Raw genomic sequence first — 24,547 nt, forward strand, 5'->3', positions numbered from 1 at the left:
CATCAATCAATTAAGAAAAACTAAAAGAAAGGAATAATCAAAGTCTTCAAAAATATTCATTATTATTTGTATCTGTCAGTTTATCCACAAACAAGAATAAGTTTGATCGATTTATGAGGCCAATGAGATTTGTGAGTCAATTAACATGTTGGTTTGAAGCAGCCATTAATAATTGTCTAATTAATTAAATATGAAAACAAACAGAGGAATCTGTTTTGCTTCAATTTGTATGTAGCCATTTAAATAGTTTCACTGCGGAGCAATATGATTCATAGAAACAGCAAAAAATAAACCCTTCATATTCAATTTTATTAATTGAATAATCTCATAGATCAATGCGGGTAGTCCGTCGTTAGTCATGAGTTCAAATCAATCAAATCAAATTTTGAACGGAAGCCACAAAAGGGTGGCTGTGAATTGAAACTTAATCCAATATTAATTTTTTTTTTTTTTTTTTTTTTAATACGATTTTAAGTAACAAAATGTAATCTAAGAATCTGCTGCTGGTGTATATTTTTGTCCAAGAAAAAATAGTAATAAATTGTTTTATAATGAGGTGGAGAAAAAGTGAAGTTATGCACATAATCCTTAAAATATTGGTGGTTGAGGATTTCTCCCTCAAACCCCTATATTTTTACTAAGGCAAATCAACGGTTGGTATGTCCAACAAAAATAGTGTTGCTGTGTGCTAGGCATATGAATGTGTGATCTATTTTTAGCTGTCAACAAACTGCCACCTTTAAGGGCATAGTGTCAACGAAAGTGTAAGCGTGTGTGTGTGACTATTTCACGATGCAAAGGATCAATATTTGTTTAGGTGTTCGGGTAGTTTTGTTCATAAATTAAAAGTGAAAAATGTTCGGTAGATAAATCCACATACATCTGTCTATTGCCATGTGTCTCTTCGTTGCCGTGTCTCCACTGTTGTCCACCTGTCTAGCTGATTAATTTAATAGGGTATAATTATCCTAAAATTGAGACCAACAATAAATTAGTTATAAAAGTTTGCAGGACATTGATTTATTATAAATATTTTCTAGGACCATAAAATATCGTGGATTTTTTATAAATATTTTCTTCAAGGACAACCGATGCTATAAGGATTTAGGACAATAATTTCCAATTGGAAATCTTATTGTGTTGATATTTACTCATATATGTCTTCACATTATGTTAAATCAGATTCATCCCCTTTTAAAATAATGAATCTGCCGCAATAACATCGTAAGCGTTGGCTTCTCTGTAACAGCGAAGCTACGACAGCAAATTATGTTGAGGTTTTTTGTTATTTTTATGTATAGAAACATAGAAGTGTTTAGTTCAAAATGTTGCTATACATTGACTTCGGCAACATGAAAAATATCAAAAACATATTTAACGTATCATTAAAAATTGCTCTATGGTTTCTTGAAAAAAAAAACTATTTAAAAAATCCACGTCCATTGCTCTACGGTTTCTTGAAAAAAAAAATATTTAAAAAATCCACGCCCATTGCTCTACGGTTTCTTGAAAAAAAAACTACAGTATAAACTTGATAATCCGAACCTCGACAATCCGGATTATTCGGTAATCCGGACTGCATTTCACAACCCATTGCGTATCCTATAATCCGGATTGATTGACCTATTTGACTCAAAAATCCGGATTGTAAAGATACGTTACTTTTTATTTTAATAAAAAAATCGTTGCAAATTTAATTGAAAATGGTACCTATTATATTCAAAGTTCATATTTATACCCTACACAACTATGTTGTCAGGGTATTATAGCTTTGTGCAGCCCCAAATGTTTGTAACGCCGCGAAATATTGGTCCTAGACCCACCTTTAAGTATACCGATCATCATATCTCGACTAGCTGAGTCGATCTAGACATGTGTGTCCGTCCGTCCGTCTGTCCATTATAATTTGTAAACACGATACAGGCCACAGTTATGGACCAATCTTCACGAAATTTTGCATGTAGGATGGGTTCTGGCCAATGAAGACCCCTATTGTTTTTGGAAAAGATCGGTTAACATTTAGGGGATGAAATGGACCAAATACTAAATTTTTGTCGGTTTTTCTGGTCGCTCCAGAGGCCGCAATTATGGCCCAAACACCGCGAATTTTTGCATGGAGAAGGGGATCGGGCCAGAGAATAAGCATGCCTGTTTTCATAAAGATCGGTCAATATTTAGCGGGTCAAATGGACCCTGACTTTTGTGTGAAAAATGACAAAATTTGTATGCTATGGCATATATATTTACTCCTGGAGGATGTAGACCCCAGGAGTTGATAGCATATCCAAGAGGAGTGGTTGGCCTTTAAATTGATACCAAATATAGTGATGTATCTGCTCAGATGTGAGAGTTACAGTCAAATATTTACAGGTGCTTACGTATTCAGATATTATTTAGTAACACATTACTACATTAGAGGGAGAAATATCGCGCTGATGGCTTTGAAATTTTTCATGAAGTTCCAGTTATGGTCAAGAACAATGCCTACAATTTTCGGTGATGATCAGATTAAAATTTTGGGATGAAATAGACCGAAAACATAATTATACCCTACACAACTATGTTGTCAGGGTATTATAGCTTTGTGCAGCACCAAAAGTTTGTAACGTCCTAGACTGGTCCTAGACCCACCTTTAAGTATACCGATCGTCATATCTCGACTAGCTGAGTCGATCTAGACATGTGTGTCCGTCCGTCCGTCTGTCCATTATAATTTGTAAACACGATACAGGCCACAGTTATGGACCAATCTTCACGAAATTTTACATGTAGGATGGGTTCTGGCCTATGAAGACCCCTATTGTTTTTGAAAAGGATTAATTAACATTTAGGGGATGAAATGGACCAAAAACTTTATTTTTGTCGGTTTTTCTGGTCGCTCCAGAGGCCGCAATTATGGCCCAAACACAGCGAATTATTGCATGGAGAAGGGGATCGGGCCAAAGAATAAGCATGCCTGTTTTGATAAAGATCAGTCAATAGTTAGCGGGTCAAATGGACCCTGACTTTTGTGTGAAAAATGACAAAATTTGTATTATATAGCGTATATATTTACCCATGAAGACCAAAGACCCTAAAAGTTGATAGCATATCCAAGAGGAGTGGTTGACCTTTAAATTGATACCAATTATATGGTCGTATGTACTCAGATGTGGGAGTTACACTTAAATATTTACAGGTGCTTACGTACTGAGATATTACTTAGTAACCCATTACCACACTGGAGGGCGGAAATGTAAAGCAGACCGCTATGAATTGATCCATGAGGTTCCAGTAGTGGTCAAGGACAACGACTATAATTTTCGGTGATGATCAGATAATAATTTTGGGATGAAGTGGACCGAAAACTTATTTCTTCGAGTCGATCTATAGGCCACAATTATAAACCGAACATCACAACACAACCCACGGTCAAGGGAATCAGGACAAGTAATTAGAAAGACTGTACTGAATATTAGTAATATTCGGAAAATATGTCAGTGTAAGTAAGAGTGCTGTTGACCTCTAATCGGACAAGAGGATGCAACTATCACGAAATGTTTCCAGGCTCGAAATAAATATCCGCAGAAAGTTAGATTTCCGGGATAGTTGTGTAGGGTATCGTATGGTCGGCCCCGTCCGACTATACTGCTCCGCTCACTGGTTTTGAAATGAATAAATTTCATTTCATTTCATTCAAAATAATTAAATTATCACCAAATTAATATAAATTTAAACCAATTAATAAAACTCGATAATCCGGAAATCTCGGTAATCCGGATTGGGGTCTGCAATCAATTATCCGGATTAGCGAGTTTTTACTGTATTTAAAAAATCCAAGCCCATTGCTCTACGGTTTCTTGAAAAAAAACTATTTAAAAAATCCAAGCCCATTGCTCTACAGTTTCTTGAATAAAATCTATTTAAAAAATCCACGCCTATTGCTGTGGGGTCCTTGAAAAAATCTATTTAATCTATTTCTTAAAAAAAATCTATTTAAAAAATCCACACCTATTGCTGTGGGGTCCTTGAAAAAAATCTATTTAATTTATTTCTTGAAAAAAAAATCTATTTAAAAAATCCACGACCATTGCTCTATGGTTTCTTGAAAAAAATCTATTTAAAAAATCCACGTCCATTGCTCTACGGTTTCTTGAAAAAAATATATTTAAAAAAATCAAAGCCCATTGCTCTACGGTTTCTTAAAAAAAAAATTAAAAAATCCACGCCTAATGCTCTACAGTTTCTTGAAAAAAATCTATTTAAAAATCCACGCCTGGAGCTTAGTAGGAGGTAGAAAAAAATCTATTTAAAAATCCACGCCTGGAGCTTAGTAGGAGGTAGAAAAAAATCTATTTAAAAATCCACGCCTATTGCTGTGATAGTGGCTTGAAAAAATATTTAAAAAATCCACGCCTATTCCTATGACAGTGGCTTGAAAAAAAATATATTTAAAAAATCCACGCCCATTGCTCTACGGTTTTTTGAAAAAAAAAACTATTTAAAAAATCCACGCCCGTTGCTCTAGGGTTCTTTGAAAAAAAAAACTATTTAAAAAATCCACGCCCGTTGCTCTACGGTTTCTTGAAAAAAATCTATTTAAAAAATCCACGCCTATTGCTCTAGGGATATTTGAAAAAATCTATTTAAAAAATCCACGCCTATTGCTCTAGGGATATTTGAAAAAATCTATTTAAAAAATCCACGCCTATTGCTCTAGGGATATTTGAAAAAAATCTATTTAAAAAATCCACGCCTATTGCTCTAGGGATATTTGAAAAAATCTATTTAAAAAATCCACGCCTATTGCTCTAGGGATCCTTGAAAAAATCTATTTATAAAATCCACGCCTTTTGCTCTAGGGATCCTTGAAAAAATCTATTTAAAAAATCCACGCCTATTGCTCTAGGGATATTTGAAAAAATCTATTTAAAAAATCCACGCCTATTGCTCTAGGGATCCTTGAAAAAATCTATTTAAAAATCCACGCCTATTGCTCTAGGGATATTTGAAAAAATCTATTTAAAAAATCCAGGCCTTTTGCTCTAGGGATCCTTGAAAAAATCTATTTAAAAATCCACGCCTATTGCTCTAGGGATATTTGAAAAAATCTATTTAAAAAATCCACGCCTATTGCTCTAGGGATATTTGAAAAAATCTATTTAAAAAATCCAGGCCTATTGCTGTAGGGATCCTTGAAAAATCTATTTAAAAAATCCACGCCTATTGCTGTAGGGATCCTTGAAAAAATCTATTTAAAAAATCCACGCCTATTGCTCTAGGGATCCTTGAAAAAATCTATTTAAAAAATCCAAGCCTTTTGCTCTAGGGATCCTTGAAACAATCTATTTAAAAAATCCACGCCTAGAGGTCTACGGATCCTTGAAAAAATCTTTTAAACAACCCTCATGCAACATGTCTTGCCTTCCACACAAATGTTACCTTGCAACATACACACGAACAAGTTGTAGGTAATTTTTAACAACTGATAAATGTAACATCCAGCTCAATACGACTTCGCCAGCGAAGCTCCTACTACTACTACACTTTGTATTACCCATTTTGGAATAGACACTTGTACAACAAGCTACATGTTGTGGGTTACATGGCACACGATATGGAACTCTTGAAATGGCAAACTGGATACTCTATTCATTATCGTTCGTACTCTTTTGACCTATGGATGTGTTGTGATTTTTTTCGAAGCATTATTTTACACCATCATGACCATATGCGACTATTTCAAGATTATATTGTTACGATAGTGACAAATTTTCTTGTTAATTCGTGTGGTGTTGTGTCGTGCCGCATTGTTATGACCATAATTATGGCCAAAAATAAATCTAAAGTGCAATTGTGATACTTTTTTGATGTTTAATTAACACTTAATTAATGTCCTAGTTTTCAGTGTGGGGGAGTTCAAAAAATGACTATTGATTTTAATATTGATAATCAATGGCACAGTGGGATGATAGTCGCTGAGAAAATATTTTTTAGTGATCCTTGAAAATATATTTTTTGAAAAATCAACGTCTTGTGGTCTTTAGAAAAATTATTTTTTTTAATTCACTCCTTTTATTTATCACTTTACTTACTTAGCTGGCTTGTTGCAGAACGATTGTTCCATAAGCCAGATTTCCAAGCGCGTCGGTCTTGTGAGCATCTCCTCCAATTTCAAAGACCACGTTCCAAGATGTTGTTTCTACTTGGTCTTTCCGGGAACCATCAGTAGGATCGCTTTTGTATGCGTTTTGAGCTGGGGCATTCTCATTCATTCGCACAACATGACCTAGCCATCGTAATCGCTGCAGCTCAATACGACTGACTATGTCGATGTCCGCGTATAAATTGTAAAGCTCGTGGTTCATTCGACGCCGCCATTCACTGTCGACGCAGATCGGCCCGTAGATCTTTCGGAGAATTTTTCTTTCAAACACCTTAAGAGCTGCCTCATCTGCTTGCGCAAGTACCCATGCTTCAGATCCATATAACAGCACGGGTAGTATCAGCGTCTTGTAAAGTGTGAGTTTGGTATGGCGCGAGGTGGCCTTGTTTCTATACAGCTTACTTAGACAATAGTAGCATCTGTTGGCCAATACAATCCTTCAAACCTGATGTCTTTCGTTCTATTTATGGCGGTACCAGGGTATATAAAATCTTTAACTACCTCGAAGCTATAGTTATCAAGTTCCACAGTTGGTCAGAGTCTACTGGACGTCTTGCACGTTGATACCATCAGCTTGGTCTTCCCGCCATTTACTGCCAGATGTTCGACCCATTATATCGATACCATCAGCGTATGCGAGTAACATGTGTTGTTTGGTGTACAGAGTGCCATTTCTGTTCACCTTCGCGTCTCGTATGATCTTTTCCAGCAGGATGTTAAAAAGGTCACACGACAAAGTGTCACCTTGTCTGACTCCTCGTTCGGTATTAAAAGGGCTCCGAGAGGTACTTTCCGACTTTAACTGCAGACATTGTACCAATTAAAGTTATGCTGCATAGCCGTATTAATTTTGCAGGAATGCCAAACGCTTTATAAACCTCTGAACGGATAAGGCTGTCGAATGCGGCTTTATAGTCGACAAATAGGTGGTATGTGTCAATGTTTTTTTCGTGGGTCTTTACCAGGATTTGGCGCAGACTGAATATCTGGTCAATGGTGGATTTGTCAGGTCTGAAGTCGCATTGTTATGGTCCAATGATGATGTCATTGGCCATTGACTTTAATCGTTCACACAGCACACGGGATAGCACTTTATATGCGATGGAAAGAAGGCTAATTCCTCTATAGTTGGCACATATCGTATTGTCTCCATTTTTGTGCACGGGACACAGGATGCAGAGGTTCCAATCATTGGGCATGCATTCCTCTAGCCAAATTGTGTGCATGCTCCTTACCAGCTTGTAACCCATCGGCACCTGCTGCTTTATTATTTTTCAGCCGATTAATTGATTTTATGACCTCTTATTGGCTAGGTGGTATACACTCTATATCATCATCTCTTATTGGTTCTGGGGTATCATCTTCACCGACACTATTTGATGCCAGAAGCTTTTCAAAATCCTCCTTCCATATCCTCAACACACTGTCACCAGGTTTCTTTCTTCATCTCTACAAGAGGATGTGCCTGCACAAAAACCTTCGGTTTTGTGTTCTGATTCCTGTACATCTCGATTTGCTCAATCTTAGGTTTTTCTTGTTCTTTCTTCTCTTTTCCTTATCTCCCGATAATTCTCCATCACATTACGTGTTGCTACGCTGCGTTTTTCACATCAGTAGCATGACGACACTCCTGACCGCACTACTGGTTTTCTTGGTGGTGGTTTTTGGTATCCAAAAATTGGTGGTCAATTATTTGCCATTGTGCTTCTATAATATTATCGGGACAAGAAGTGCTTTCGTCAAGCAGGTGGGTAAGTTGAGCAGAGTAGGCCTCGGCTACCTGTTGTGTTTGCAGCTTTTCGACATCGAGTTTCCGTGATGTGTTAAACCGCACCTTTGCTGCAACATTAAGACGAGTGTGAACCTTGGCTGCTACAAGGTAGTGGTCCGAATCGATATTCGCTCCTCGGATCGATAGAACGTCTAATACACTGGATGAATGCCTTCCGTCTATCACAACATGATCAATTTGATTTCTCGTTGCTTGATCAGAAGAAATCCAGGTGGACTTGTGTATATCGAGATTCTTGAATCTGGTACTTCTAGCTACCATGTTTTTGCTGCCGCGAAGTCAATCAACCTCATGCCGTCGTCGGATGTTTCTTCATGGAGGTTGAATTTTCCGATTTTTGCATTAAAATCTCCTAGCAGAATTTTAATGTCATGGCCAAGGCAGCGATCATATGCTGGCTCTAGGCGCTCACAAAATATATCTTTGGTCTGCTCATCTTTGTTTTCGGTCTTAGCATGGGCGCAAATATGACTGATGTAGAAGAACTTCGCTTTTATGCGGATTATAGCAATTCGTTCATCTACTGGAGTGAATCTGAAGACGAGGTCTTTTATTCTCCTGTTATTCATAAATCCGCAGACAAATTCACGTCTCGTTTCATGGCATGACAAGGCGTAATCATCTGATTTATTACGCCAGTCTCTTTCCATCGCATTTCCTGTAAGGCAATAATATCGGCATTGTACTTCTTGAGTACATCCGCCAAAGCGAACACTGTTCCTGTTCTGTACAAGTGCTCATTCGCAGATCGTGGCAGATCGTACGTTTGCGGGGTCGTCAACACTGGGGGGATTAGGTTTTCTTTTTCTTAGCTTTTTCATAGTTCTTATGGGTGAACTCGCGGTCCATATTAGCTCACTATTTCAACGGGTGATGAAAATAGCTAACCCAGGTGACACCTCGGGGAGGTCAGTGTCCACAATTGAGATGAAAGAGGGACCAAGATAAGCCTGGACTTCGCCATGTTAAAGCCAATCAGAGCCGTTGCTTGGTATCGTTCATCCCCTACGCCACCTTTGTCGTTGAAAAAATGTTTTTAAAAAATTAAAATTTTTGAAAAAATCCACGTCTATATTTTATCTTTTATTGCCCCACTGTGCATCCTTTACTGCAGGATAGTATAAAATACGAGATATTCACCAAATTAACAATCAAAAAAGTCCGAATACTCCTCTGTTGGCCATGAATTTCATCAAATATTTAAAACGAAATTTAATTGAACAATATAACAATTTCACGGTGATCACATCAATACCTGGCTATAAATTCACCACAACATCCGGACCCCGAGTCCAGCAAGTAATTTGGCATTTCATCCTAATTATGTCCTTTTACATTGTGCTCATAATCAGCTATGGATTCTATGATCAATATCAAAATAAAGCAATTCTCACAGTATTCGATACATTGGATCAGGGTATGAAGTTACCATTTCCGGCAGTTTATTTGTGCCTCGGCTATCCTTTGGATCCCATAAGAATTCGAAAGGCCAAATATGAAGTGTGAGTTACGGATTCTTTATAAAAATAATCAAAATATTGAAAAAATAATTTCTAGTTTAAAATTGGAAAATGTGACCATACCCTTTGATGAACTCGAAGAGGAGTTGCAATCCGCAGTGCGATTTCAACGTTCCACACGTAATGACCAAAACTGGAGCGGTCTCTTAAGAGGAAATTTGAATTTCAGCATTTTGAATAAATATGTACCAAGCGTAAGTTATGGGCTTTTATTTTATTGATATTTTATTAATATTTTTAATTTTGAATAATTCGTGTATAGCTTTATTACCAAGTGGACGACATTTTAAAGTACTGCAGTGTAATGGGTAAAGCACTGCCATGCCGCAATGTTATCAAGCCTTTGTTTACAGGACCGGGTCTTTGTTTTGTCTACAATAGTATTTATACGAGGGAAAACTTTTTACGGTAAGTATAACATATTCGAAAAAATATTGATTAATGCTTTCAGTTTGTGGCGTATAGAAAAACGTATTAGATGATCAAGATAAAATCTATTTCGGAAATTATATGAATATTCTATCTGATTTTTTTTTATTATTTTTAGAAATCCAAATCGTATTAAATACCGAATGTATAGAGAAATGGATGAGGATTGGTCCATACAATTTAACATCACAAATATACCAACCAGTATGTTGGTAAGTTTCATTACTTATATATACCCTCCGTCACAGGTTGTGCACATACCCCATATTTATTCTTAGACCATAGTAGAATCTGTTGGCCAATACTATCCTTCTCCGAATTTCCAAACTGATGTCATTAGTTTTATTTATGGCGGTACCAAGGTAAATAAAATCTTTAACTACCTCGAAGCTGTAGTTCTCAAGTTCCACAGTTGGTCCGAGTTTATAGGACGTCTTGCGTGTTGATACCATCAACTTGGTCTTCTCGCCATTTACTGCCAGGCCCACTTTGGCAGACTCATTCTCATGTTGTTTAAAGGTGACTGTTACCGCTCCAATATTTGACCAATCATATCGATGTCATCGGCGTACGGAAGTAACATATGCTGATTGGTGTAGAGAGTGCCATTTCTGTTCCCCCTAGCGTCACGTATGACCTTTTCCAGCAGGATTTTAAATAGGTCACAAGACAAAGGTCACAAAGGCTCTGATGGGTCCTTTCCGACTTTAACTGCTGGCCATGTGCCAGTTAAAGTTATCTTGCATAGCCGTATTAATTTTGCAGGAATACCGAACATAGACAAGGCTTTAAACACCTCTGAACGGATAGGGCTGTCAAATGCGGCTTTATAGTCAACGAATAGGTGGAATGTGTCGATGTGTTTTTCGTGGGTCTTTTCCAGGATTTGGCGCAGTGTGAAAATCTTGTCAGTGGTGGATTTGCCAGGTCTGAAGCCGCATTGGTATGGTCCAATAATGTCATTGACCATTGGCTTCAGTCGTTCACACAGCACACTGGATAACACTTTATATGCTATGGGAAGAAGACTAATTCCTCTATGGTTGGCACATATCGCCTTGTCTTCTTTTGTTGTGCACGGGACACAAGATGCTGAGGTTCCAATCATTGGGCATGCATTCCTCTAGCCAAATTGTATTTATTAGCTGGTACATGCTCCTGACCACCAGTCCTGCTGCTTTATTGTTCTTCAACCGATTAATTGCTATTCTGACCTCATCTTGGCTAGGTGGTATACATTCTATACCGTCATCTCTTATTGGTTCTGGGGTATCTTCTCCACCGCCACTACTTGATACCAGAAGCTTTTCAAAATGTTCCTTCCAGATCCTCAACACGCTGTCTGTATTTGTTACCAGTTTTCCTTCTCCATCTCTACAGGAAGTTGTGCCCATGTGTTTTACTCGTTGGTGAAATTTCCGGACTTCGTTCTGACTCTTGTACATTTCGATTTGCTCACCCTCGCGTTTTTCTCGTTCTCTCTTCTTTTTCTGAAAATACGTTTCTCCTCTCTCCTTTTCTCCCGATAATTCTCCATTGCACTGCGTGTTGCTACTGCCTGCAGGGTTGCCTTATACGCTGTGTTTTTCACATCAGTAGCATTACGACACTCCTGATCGTACCATGGGTTTCTTTGCCATTGTGCTTCTATACTATTGTCGGGACAAGAAGTGCTTTCGTCAAGCAGTGGGTAAGTTGAGCGGAGTAGGCCTCTGCTACCTGTTGTGTTTGCAGCTTTTCGACGTCGAGTTTCCGAGTGTGAACCTTGGCTGCTACAAGGTAGTGGTACGAATCGATATTCGCTCCTCGGATCGATCGAACGTCTAAAACACTTGATGAATGCCATCCGTCTATCACAACATGGTCAATTTGATTTCTCGTTGATCAGGGGAAATCCAAGTGGCCTTGTGTATATCGAGATGCTTGAACCTGGTGCTGCTAACTACCATGTTTTTTGCTGCGGCGAAGTCAATTAACCTCATGCCGTTGTCGGATGTTTCTTCATGGAGGCTGAATTTTCCGACGGTGGGACCAAAAATATTTTCCTTTCCGATTTTTGCATTAAAATCTCCTAGCAGAATTTTAATACCGTGCGTAATCGTATGATTTACTTACTCCTGTCCCTTTCCATCGCATTTCGTGTAAGGCAATAATATCGGCTTTGTATTTCTTGAGTTCATTCCCCAATTCATAGTAGGTTGGGTTTTCCGAGAGTGGGCAACTAACCCGACGCATCAACCCATTTTTATAGTTTTTATGGGTGAACTCAAGGCAAATATTAGCTCACTATTTCATCGGGTGATGAAAATAGCTACCCGGGGAGGTCAGTGTCCATAATTGAGATGAAAGAGGTACCAAGATAAGCCAATCAGAGCTGTTGCTTGGTATCTACCATCTCCTACGCCACCCTATATAAAAGTTTTTTCATAGCAGAGAGTATAAAAAGTTTCGCCCGACATTTTATAGCCTTTTTATACCCTCCACCATAGCATGGAGGGTATATTAATTTTGTCATTCCGTTTGTAACTCATCGAAATATTCATTTCCGACCCTATAAAGTATATATATTCTTGATCAGGGTAAAATTCTAAGACGATCTAGCCATGTCCGTCCGTCCCTCTGTGGTAATCACGCTATCTTCTGAAGGAATTGAGATAGGGTGCTGAAATTTTGCATAGGGTTATCTTTTGTCTGCAGGCAGTCCAAGTTCGAAGATGGGATATATCGGTCCACGTTTGCCTAAAGCTCCCATATAAGGGTACCAGCCAAATTTCGGTATTTTGGGGGTTTTGATCGTATTTTTCCGCCGAATTAGCTGTAATTTAGTATTTTGAGTTCTTAATAGGTACCAAACCTCTCAACAAAAAATTATGAATATAGGTCAATTTTTTCGGTTAGCCCCCATATAATAAAGGTCCATATTTTCTGGTAGCCCCCATATAACATTACCTCCTAATTTTCAGTATTTTGAGGGTTTTGGTCGTATTTTTTCACCGAATTGGCTGTAATTTATTATTTTGAATTCTTTATAGGTACCAAATCTCTCTACAAAAAATTATGTATATAAGTCCAATTTTCGGGTAGTCCCCATATAAGGGTACCCCCCAAATTTCGGTATTTTGGGGTTCTTGAGTGCGTTTTTCAGCCGAATCCGCTGAAATTTGGTACATTGGATTCTTATTGGATACTAAATGTCTCCACAAAAAATTATAAATAGAGGTCCACTTTTTCTGGTAGCCCCCATATAACGGTACCTCCCAATTTTCAGTATTTTGGGGGTTTTGATCGTATTTTTCCTACGAATTAGCTGTAATTTAGTATTGTGAGTTCTTAATAGGTACCAAACCTCTACACAAAAAATTATGAATATAGGTCCATTTTTTCGGTTAGCCCCCATATATAGGGTACCCCCAATTTTCGGTATTTTGGGGTTCTTGAGCGCGTTTTTCAACCGAATTTGCTGCAATTTGGTATTTTGTAGTCGTATATGGTAGCAAATATCTCTACCAAAAATTATTAATATTCGCCCCCTTTTTGGGGTTGTCCTCATATAACCCCCTTTAAATAGTTATCTGGTTTGTTCCGCGTTTTGAGATTGGTTCTAAGACTCTGTTGTAATCATTTCACCTACGGAGGATAGCGAGATAAATAATTAGAACTTAAGGTTCGATATTGAACTATAGCCGCATTTAGACCTAGTCCCTGTGTGGAGGTTTCAGAAGGAGTGGACAGATATTCCCCATCTTCGAATTGTTTACATAATCCGTTCTTAGACATGTCGGTATAGGTCCACTTTTTTGTATGTTCCCTATATTTTCAATTCTAGTACCTGTCAGTATATCTATGGTGGAGGGTATCCAAAGTTCGACCCGGCCGAACTTAACGCTTTTTCACTTGTTTACTTGTTACCTCATTATGAATATTTTATTTTCAGATTTTCTTAAGAGATCCACGAGAATTATTATCAATGACAGATTTCCCCAATTACGTATGGAATCCGAGGAAAAATATTTCAAAATATACCTATATGATACAGAATTATTATGCCGAACCAAGAGTAAGGAACCTCAAACAATGGTATGAACAAAAATATTACTGTTTTTCAAAATATAATGACAACATCCCAATTCTAGGAAACGTAATTGTATTTATCAAGACGAAATGTTTCCCTATGATAAACTTCAGCAGGAATTCAAGACGAAATTTTATGAATATGGTGTGTGTTTGAACTATTGTCAAATAATGGAATATTATAAATATTGTAAATGCCTCACACATAATGCTATTTATATAGTACCCAGTAAGTTTATTGGAGATTTTTTTAAATAAATAAAAAAATACAATTTAAAAATTAAAAAAAAATATATATATTTAAAAATATTGAATATATTTTTTCCATTGTAGATATGACAAAACACCTAAAAATGTGTTCTTTGGCGGATATATTTTGCATAGAACAACACTATACGATGGTGAGAAAAACTAATTGTCGGGCTTGTCTGCGCAATTGTAATTACACCCAATATGTTTCCAGACCAATAATACAAGTGCCGTAAGTGACACAACTGACATTTCAAACAACGATTTTTATTTAAAAGAATTTTCTTTTCGTTAAATATTACAGCAGGAATTTAAAATCCGCACGACAGGCACAACAACTTTCCTCAGCGAATGAAGTATTTCCATTAACACTAGATTTACAATATTGGCCGGTATTACAATTTCGTACATTAATCATTTTTACTACTACCGAATATTTGGGTAAGGGGTCCAACCAAAATTTTTTTATTATTTCCACATAAATTATTTCATTTCAGTATCTATAATGGGCCTGGCTGGATTATTTATTGGCATCAGCTATCTAACAGCATTTGAGGCGTTTTATGGTCTATTTGTAAGGTTTGGATTTTCATATTTCGTTAATTGGGTAAGAAGGTATTTTTTTTTTAAATTAAGGTTATTTTTTTTAAATTGAATCATTTTTTTCAGCATGATTTGAAAAGGAAATTCGAAGATCAAGAGGCAAAGGATCGCAATCAGTTGCCACCATGTATTGATTTGTCTTTGAAATTGAGGAAAAATAAATAAAGCAAACGCCTGAAAGTATGCTATGATAAAGTAACGACTGGTTAACCCTTAAATCACAATGGCAGTCCGTATTTATTTATTAAAAGATATGAAATGTTTATGAAATTAAAAAGTAGATAATCAACATTTTTTCAACTTGAATAAACATGAAATTGAATTGCTTATTTGTTTTTAAAAATCCAGGCCTATTGATGGTCATTGAAAAAAAATATATTTTTAAAACACCAAAGTCTATTGGTGGTCGTTGAAAAAAATATATTTTTAAACCAGTAAGGAAAATAGTAAAGTCGGACTGGGCCGAATAAATGATAACCTTCACCACTTTGGATATATTGTACATATGTATGTACCCTTACAATTGCATGTCAATGTCCCCTAGAAGAAACATACTAATGCCTTTCCGCAGCCTATGCTAAATTTAATTTCATTCGGGCATATTTAGAGTCGTCTGCGTACCACGGCCAAATTTATGGAAAACGGTGCATAACTAAATTAATACAAGATATTCGGTACTTTGCACTGTTAAAAATTTACATCTGCATCATTCAAGTCTCAATTTGATACGTTGTGCAAAATTTCGTGTTAATCTAACAAACATTAGGAGTTTGGTGCTCCATTTATGTAAAATCGGACGAAAATATATGAGGGATATGAACCGATTTTCACGAATCTTAACACTCCTTGTTCTAGACTTAATCCAGTACATTATGCCAAATTTCGTGCACATCGAAGGTTATATGGGGACTTTGTTTCACCATTTATATAAAATCGGACGAAAATATATGGGAGCTATAATTAAATCTGAACCGGTTTTCACGAATCTTAGCACACATTATTCTAGACTCAATTCAGTACGCTATGCCAAAATTGGGAATAAATCGAAGGATATATAGGAACTTTGGTCCACCATTTACCTAAAATCGGACGAAAATATATATGAAATCTATATCTCATTCTAAGCAGATTTTCACGAAATTTAACACACATCGTTCTAGACTTAATTCATTCCAAATTTCGTGCAAATCGAAAGATATATAGGGACTTTGGTACACCATTCACATTAATTCGGACGAAAATATATATGGAAGCTATATCTAAATCTGGACCGTTCTTCAGGGAACTTAACACACACCATTCCAGACCTAATTCATTACGCTATTCCAAATTTCGTGCAAATCGCAATATAAATAGGGACTTTGGCACACCATTTACCTAAAATCGGACGAAAATATATATGGGAGCTATTTCTAAATCTGAACCGATTTTCAGGAAACTTAACACACATCATTCTAGACCTTATTCATTACGCTGTGCAAAAGTTCGTGCAAATCAAAAGATATATAGGGACTTTGGTGGGCAATTTACTTTAAATCGGACGAACATATATATGGGAGCTATATTTAAATCTAGATCGATTTTCAGGAAACTTAACACACATCCTTATACACCTAATTCAGTACGCTGTGCCAAATTTCGTGCAAATCGAAAGATATATAGGGACTTTGGTACACCATTTACATTAAATCGGACGAAAATATATCGGAGCTATATCTAAATCTTAACCGCTTTTCCAAATTTCAATAGGGTTCGTCTTTGGGCCAAATAAGTGACCAATTTAACATGGACAGACAGACGGAGTGAATCTAGGGTATAAAAATTAAAAAAAAAATCCACGCCTATTAACAGCCTTTAAAAAATCCACGCCTATTAACAGCCTTTAAAAAATCCACGCCTATTAACAGCCTTTAAAAAATCCACGCCTATTAACAGCCTTTAAAAAATCCACGCCTATTAACAGCCTTTAAAAAATCCACGCCTATTAACAGCCTTTAAAAAATCCACGCCTATTAACAGCCTTTAAAAAATCCACGCCTATTAACAGCCTTTAAAAAATCCACGCCTATTAACAGCCTTTAAAAAATCCACGCCTATTAACAGCCTTTAAAAAATCCACGCCTATTAACAGCCTTTAAAAAATCCACGCCTATTAACAGCCTTTAAAAAATCCACGCCTATTAACAGCCTTTAAAAAATCCACGCCTATTAACAGCCTTTAAAAAATCCACGCCTATTAACAGCCTTTAAAAAATCCACGCCTATTAACAGCCTTTAAAAAATCCACGCCTATTAACAGCCTTTAAAAAATCCACGCCTATTAACAGCCTTTAAAAAATCCACGCCTATTAACAGCCTTTAAAAAATCCACGCCTATTAACAGCCTTTAAAAAATCCACGCCTATTAACAGCCTTTAAAAAAACGCCTATTAACAGCCTTTAAAAAATCCACGCCTATTAACAGCCTTTAAAAAATCCACGCCTATTAACAGCCTTTAAAAAATCCACGCCTATTAACAGCCTTTAAAAAACAGCCTATTAACAGCCTTTAAAAAATCCACGCCTATTAACAGCCTTTAAAAAATCCACGCCTATTAACAGCCTTTAAAAAATCCACGCCTATTAACAGCCTTTAAAAAATCCACGCCTATTAACAGCCTTTAAAAAATCCACGCCTATTAACAGCCTTTAAAAAATCCACGCCTATTAACAGCCTTTAAAAAATCCACGCCTATTAACAGCCTTTAAAAAATCCACGCCTATTAACAGCCTTTAAAAAATCCACGCCTATTAACAGCCTTTAAAAAATCCACGCCTATTAACAGCCTTTAAAAAATCCACGCCTATTAACAGCCTTTAAAAAATCCACGCCTATTAACAGCCTTTAAAAAATCCACGCCTATTAACAGCCTTTAAAAAATCCACGCCTATTAACAGCCTTTAAAAAATCCACGCCTATTAACAGCCTTTAAAAAATCCACGCCTATTAACAGCCTTTAAAAAATCCACGCCTATTAACAGCCTTTAAAAAATCCACGCCTATTAACAGCCTTTAAAAAATCCACGCCTATTAACAGCCTTTAAAAAATCCACGCCTATTAACAGCCTTTAAAAAATCCACGCCTATTAACAGCCTTTAAAAAATCCACGCCTATTAACAGCCTTTAAAAAATCCACGCCTATTAACAGCCTTTAAAAAATCCACGCCTATTAACAGCCTTTAAAAAATCCACGCCTATTAACAGCCTTTAAAAAATCCACGCCTATTAACAGCCTTTAAAAAATCCACGCCTATTAACAGCCTTTAAAAAATCCACGCCTATTAACAGCCTTTAAAAAATCCACGCCTATTAACAGCCTTTAAAAAATCCACGCCTATTAACAGCCTTTAAAAAATCCACGCCTATTAACAGCCTTTAAAAAATCCACGCCTATTAACAGCCTTTAAAAAATCCACGCCTATTAACAGCCTTTAAAAAATCCACGCCTATTAACAGCCTTTAAAAAATCCACGCCTATTAACAGCCTTTAAAAAATCCACGCCTATTAACAGCCTTTAAAAAATCCACGCCTATTAACAGCCTTTAAAAAATCCACGCCTATTAACAGCCTTTAAAAAATCCACGCCTATTAACAGCCTTTAAAAAATCCACGCCTATTAACAGCCTTTAAAAAATCCACGCCTATTAACAGCCTTTAAAAAATCCACGCCTATTAACAGCCTTTAAAAAATCCACGCCTATTAACAGCCTTTAAAAAATCCACGCCTATTAACAGCCTTTAAAAAATCCACGCCTATTAACAGCCTTTAAGAAATCCACGCCTAATAACAGCCATTAAAAAATTCACGCCTGTTAACAGCATTTGAAAAATATTTTTAACAAATCCCCGCCTTAAAAAAAGATTTTCAGGCGCGACGGTTTTTTGCGCAGTTTCTCCAATTTGAAAGACCATTTTCGGCAATGTTGCCTACGACTTGATCTTCAACTTCCATCGTATTCTTGGCCTTCCCCTTCTGCGTGAACCATAAGCTGGTTCGCTTTATATGCCTTCTGGGCTGGGGCATTTTCATCCATTCTCACAACTTGACCTAACCAACGTAGTCGCTGCAGCTCAATATGTCTGCCAGTGTCGATGTCCGAGAATATCTGGTACAACTCATGGTTCATTCGACGGCGATATTCATCGTCAACTCAGATCGGCCCATAGATCTTTCGGAGAATTGTTCTTTCAAATACTTCAAGAGGTGCCTCATCTGCTTGCGCAAGTACCCATGCTTCAGATCCATATAACAGCGTGGGTAGTATCAGCGTCTTGTAGAGTGTGAGGTTGGCGGGAGGTGGCCTTGCTTTTAAGTTGTTTGCTCAGACCATAGTGGCATCGGTGGGCCATCATTATCCTTCTCCGAATTTCAAATCTGATGTCATTCGTTTTATTTATGGCGGTACCAAAGTATATAAAATCCTTGACTACCTCGAAGCAGTAGTTCTCAAGTTCCAAAGTTGGTCCGAGTCTACTGGACGTCTTGCGCGTTGATACCATCAGCTTGGTCTTCTCGCCGTTTACTGCCAGACCCACTTTGGCAGACACCTTTTCAATTTGTTTAAAGGTGGCTGTTACCGCTCGCAATGTTCGACCCATTATATCGATGTCATCGGCATAGGCGAGTAACATGTGTTGTTTAGTATACAGAGTGTCATTTCTGTTCACTTTTGCCTATCGTATGACCTTTTTCAGCAGGATTTTAAATAGGTCACACGACAAACTATCACCTTGTCTGAATCCTCGTTCGGTATTAGAGGGCTCCGAGAGGTTCATTCCGACTTAAATTGCTGATATTGTACCAGTTAAAGTTATCCTGCATAGCCGCATTAATTTTGCAGGAATGCCAAACGCAGGCATGGCTTCATACACTTCTGAATGGATAGGGCTGTCGAATGCGGCTTTATAGTCGACGAATAGGTGGAATGTGTCGTGGGTTTTTCCAGGATTTGGCGCAGAGTGAAAATCTGATCAATGGTGGATTTGCCAGGTCTGAAGCCACATGGGTATGGTCCAATAAAGTCATTGACCATTGGCTTTAGAAGTTCACACAGTAGCCTGGATAGCACTTTATATGCGATGAGAAGGAGACTTATTCCTCAGTAGTTGGCACATATCGCCTTGTCTCCTTTTTTGTGCACGGCACACAGGATGCTAAGGTTCCAATAATTGGGTATGCATTCTTCTAGCCAAATTATACTAATTAGGCGGTGCATGCTCCTGACCAGCATCTGACCACCAGTCTTGAATAGTTCTTCTTGTAACCTGCTGCTTTATTATTCTTCAGCCGATTGATTGCTATTCTGACTTCATCTTGGCTAGGAGGTATACACTCTATACCGTCATCTATTATTGGTTATGGGGTATCCTCTTCACCGCTACTATTTAATACCAGAAGTTTTTCAAAATGTTCCTTCCAGATCCTCAGCACGCTGTCTGTATCTGTCACCAGGTTTCCTTCTTTATCTCTTCGGTTTGGTGTTTTACCCGTGGTCGAATTTTTGAACTTCATTCTGACTCCTGTATGTCTCGATTTGCTCACGCTCACGTTTTTCTTGATCTTTCTTCTTCGTTCTGAAAATACGTTTCTCCTCTCTTCATTTTCTTCCGATAGTTCTCCATCGCATGACGTGTTGCTACTGTCCGCAGCGTTGCCCTATACGCTGCGTTTTTCATATCAGTAGTATTACGACACTCCTGAACGTTCCACGGATTTCTTGCTGGTGGTCTTTGGTACCCAAGTGTTGCTTTTGTTGCAGTTTGTAGGGAGTGGGCAATTCTCTGCCATTGTGCTTCTATATTATTGTCGGGACAAGGGGTGCTTTCGTCAAGCAGTTGGGTAAGTTGAGCTGTTTTTAAAAAATATATTTTTAAAAATCCCCGCTTATTGATGGTTCTTGAAAAAATAATATTAAAAAATTCATGCCTATTAATGGTCTTCGAAAAAAATATACTTAAAAGCCCCATTTTTTGGAAATTTACAAGGTGGCATATAACTGGAGGCTGTCTAATATAATAATATTGATGAATCATGCTTGATATTACATATGACGTATAAAGTAAATATACCCTACAGTATTTTATCAGTTATATTATTTTCTTAATCATTTTACAATAAAAATGTAATTAGATCCACTCCAAAAATAAATACAGATCGAAAAAATCACCCATATCAAGATCGTTATCATAGCAAGTGATACCAATTAAATTAGAACGATGTCGACTACTTTAGATTTTCAATTAAAAACCAATAGATGGCCACAATGGGCACGAAATTAAGATAAGGAAATTTCTCGCCAAACAAAAATTTCGAATATAATAATACACTTATAAACAATCGAAAATTACATTTGATACGAAATCGAGAGAGTCAGTGGAACAAAGTAGCGGAATATTTTTGGGATAAATAAATAGATTTTTTTTTTTTTAAATGGAACTGCAAGGATTTCTGAAATGTCTGATTTTCATCTACTCACTTTTGATAACACACGCTTTGACACCTCAATGGGATTCACGTATTATCAATGGCACCGAAGTGACTTGGAATAATACCCGATATCAAGTGTCGATTCGTATGAAGGTTCTGGATAGAGTATTCTTTGGAATTGGTCATGTGTGTGGTGGTAGTTTAATAGGAGGTAAGTGCGATTTTTATACCCTTCACCACACTGTGGTACAGGGTATTATGTCTTTGTGCATATGTTGTAACAGGCAAAAGGAATCGAGATAGACCCATGGTTCCTTTTGAGAATATGCGATGAAATCCGATTTGGATGAAATTTGGCACAGCTCACTTATTTGGCCCAAGGACGAACCCTATTGAAATTGGGAAAAATCGGTCCAGATTTAGATATAGCTCCCATATATATTTTCGTCCGATTTAAGGTAAATGGCGTACCAATGTCCCTATGTATCTTTCGATTTGCACGAAATTTGGTATAGCCTACTGAATTGGGTCTAGAATGATGTGTGCTAAGTTTCGACCGATTTTAGGTAAATGGTGCACAAAAGTCCCTGCAAATCTTTTAATTGTAAGAATTTTGGCATAGCGTACTAAATTAAGTCTAGAATGATGTGTACACCTCCTATATATTTTTTCGTCCGGTTTTAAGTAAATTGTGCACTAAAGATCCACAGCTTGGCCGATTGACACAACGTACTGAAGTTAATTTAAACTAATCTCTGGCAGGTTTGCTTGAAATCGATAGTGTCCATATAACATTTCGACTTATTTATGTTAATTGTACACCAAATAATCAATGGGTGTCTGAAAATATATCAGTGTAATTAAGAGCTGTTGATCTCTAATCGGCCAAGAGGGTGCAAATATTACGAAATATTGCCCAGGCTCGGAATAAAAATCCGCAGAAAGTTAGAGCCCCGAGGTAGTTGTGTAGGGTATCGTATTGTCGGCCCGTACGACTATACTGCTCCGCTCACTGGACCGACTATACTGCTCCGCTCACTGGTTTTTAATTAATTTTAATTAATTTTTTAAAATTTTAATTAATTTCAACGATCATAACTTTTCATTATTTTGTTTTATTTTTCAGTGACAATCAGCAAAAATTCCATTCACCTCAGGACTATTCCATTGTAATGGGTAATTTGGATCGTACAAAGAAAGATGGTAATACATTACAATTATCAGTCAAGGATATAATTGTGGGACCCAATTTTGATCCCGAAACATTCGAAGATGATATTACAATTATGATTTTAAACCAAACCGTACCCAGTAATTACCGAGGAGCATCACTAATTGAATTGAATGAAAATGCAAATTTAACGGCGGGTACCAAGTGTACCGTCAGTGGATGGGGTCTAACAGAGAAGGTAAGGAAAGGCTTATCCATAAATAAACTATATAATAATACATTCATTCCCCTCTTATTCAGGGCTATTATGCTCAAACTCTACGTTTAGTCGAAGTGCCCCTTATCAGCCATTCCGTGTGCTCCGAACATTATGGAGACGAAAGTCTAACTGCAGGTATGTTATGTGCCGGTTATATGTCTGGAGGACGTGACGCCTGTTCTGCTGACTCAGGTGGCCCTTTGGTTTGCGATGACACACTTGTGGGTATTGTTTCGTTTGGTGTTGGTTGTGCCAAGCCTGGCTTTCCGGGCGTATATACCAATGTTGCCTACTACATTGATTGGATACGTAATAAAACTGGTTCCAAATTACAACATGTCGATGATTTATCTCCAATTAATGCATATTTTAATTATACAATTATACCGTATGCCAAAAATTCCACAGGTGGTTCAAATTCCACACATGGTACGAATTCATCGACAACGATTTTCGAACGAAATGTAATTTATGTAATTTTGGTATTTTTAAGTATTGTTTCTAAATTAATTTAACAATAAATATAAATTAATAAATTTTATTTCAAAAATTCTAGAAGGCAAGGATTGATTTAAAAATACATTTTTGAAAGTCCTATTTATTTTAAATCTATTTAAAAATATGTTTCAGAAGCCAAAGAGGCGTGGATTTATTTAAATAGCCAAACAGGCGAGGATTTTTTTAAATATTTTCAAGGGCCAAACAAGGCTTGGGAGGGGTGGCGTACGGGATGATAGATACCAAGCAACGGCTCTGATTGGCTTTAACATGGCGAAGTCCAGGCATATCTTGGTCCCTCTTTCATCTCAATTGTGGACACTGACCTCCCCCACGTGCCACCTGGGGTAGCTATTTTCATAACCCGCTGAAATAGTGAGCTAATATGTGCCTTGAGTTCACCCATAAAAACTATAAAAAAATGGGTTGAGGCGTCGGGTTAGTTGCCCACTCTCGGAAAACCCAACCTACTATGAAAAGAAAACCAAACCCCCTTAATGTTGACTACCCCGCAAACTTATAAAGGACCACGATCTGCGAATCTGCACTTAGAATGCGCGAACGTTGAACAGAACAGGCGCAGTGTTCCCTTTGGCGGAGGTACTCAAGAAGTACAAAGCCTATATTATTGCCTTACAGGAAATGCGATGGAAAGCTTAAGAAAATCAGACGATTGCGCACTGTATTATAGCTGCCATGAAACGAGACATGAATTTGGCTGTGGATTTATGGTTAACAGGAGACTAAAAGACCTCGTCTCCAGATTCACTCCAGTTGATGAGCGAATTGCTATAATCCGTATAAAAGCGAAGTTCTTCTACATCAGTCTCATTTGCGCCCATGCTCCGACCGAAGATAAAGATGAACAGACCAAAAACATATTTTACGAACGCCTAGAAACAGCATATGACCTTTGCCCTGGCCATGACATAAAAATTCTACTTGGAGATTTTAATGCAGAAGGGAAAATATCTTTGAAGAAACATCAGACAACGGCATAAGGTTGATTGACTTCGCAGCAGCAAAAACATGGTAGTTAGCAGCACCAGATTCAAGCATCTCGATATACACAAGGCCACTTGGATTTCTTCCGATCGAACAACGAGAAATCAAATCGATCATGTTGTGATAGACGGAAGGCATTCGTCCAGTGTTTTAGACGTCCGATCGATCCGGGGGAGCGAATATCGATTCGGACCATTACCTTACCTTACCTTACCAGCAAAGGTGCGATCTAATGTAACACGGAAATTTAACGTCGAAAACCTGCAAACACAACAGATAGAAGAAGCCTTCTCCGCTCAACTAACCTAACTGCTTGACGAAAACACTCCTTGTCCC

The 24,547-nt window shown here is 37.4% G+C and overlaps 1 protein-coding gene across 1 annotated transcript; it reads left to right on the forward strand.

Annotated features, from left to right (window-relative positions):
* The first annotated feature begins 21,281 nt into the window (after positions 1 to 21,281).
* LOC133328473 (trypsin-1-like) lies at positions 21,282 to 23,278 on the forward strand. The gene is made up of 4 exons (XM_061537073.1): positions 21,282 to 21,493; positions 22,405 to 22,687; positions 22,750 to 23,137; positions 23,265 to 23,278. Exons 1-4 carry the CDS (start codon positions 21,282 to 21,284, stop codon positions 23,276 to 23,278), a joined length of 897 nt encoding a protein of 298 aa, XP_061393057.1.
* Positions 23,279 to 24,547: the final 1,269 nt, after the last annotated feature.

This window comes from Musca vetustissima, unplaced genomic scaffold (genome assembly GCF_032173495.1).
Source record: "Musca vetustissima isolate MV318-11 ecotype Yass unplaced genomic scaffold, APGP_CSIRO_Mvet_v1 utg23446, whole genome shotgun sequence".
NCBI classification, from domain to species: domain Eukaryota; kingdom Metazoa; phylum Arthropoda; class Insecta; order Diptera; family Muscidae; genus Musca; species Musca vetustissima.

Bases quoted from the DNA above. Each gene is read 5' to 3' on its own strand.
- LOC133328473 (XM_061537073.1), top strand. From the start codon at position 21,282: ATGGAACTGCAAGGATTTCTGAAATGTCTGATTTTCATCTACTCACTT. The intron at 21,494-22,404 runs GTGCGATTTTTA...TTTATTTTTCAG, and splicing joins GGTAGTTTAATAGGAGGTAA to TGACAATCAGCAAAAATTCC. The intron at 22,688-22,749 runs GTAAGGAAAGGC...CCTCTTATTCAG, and splicing joins GATGGGGTCTAACAGAGAAG to GGCTATTATGCTCAAACTCT.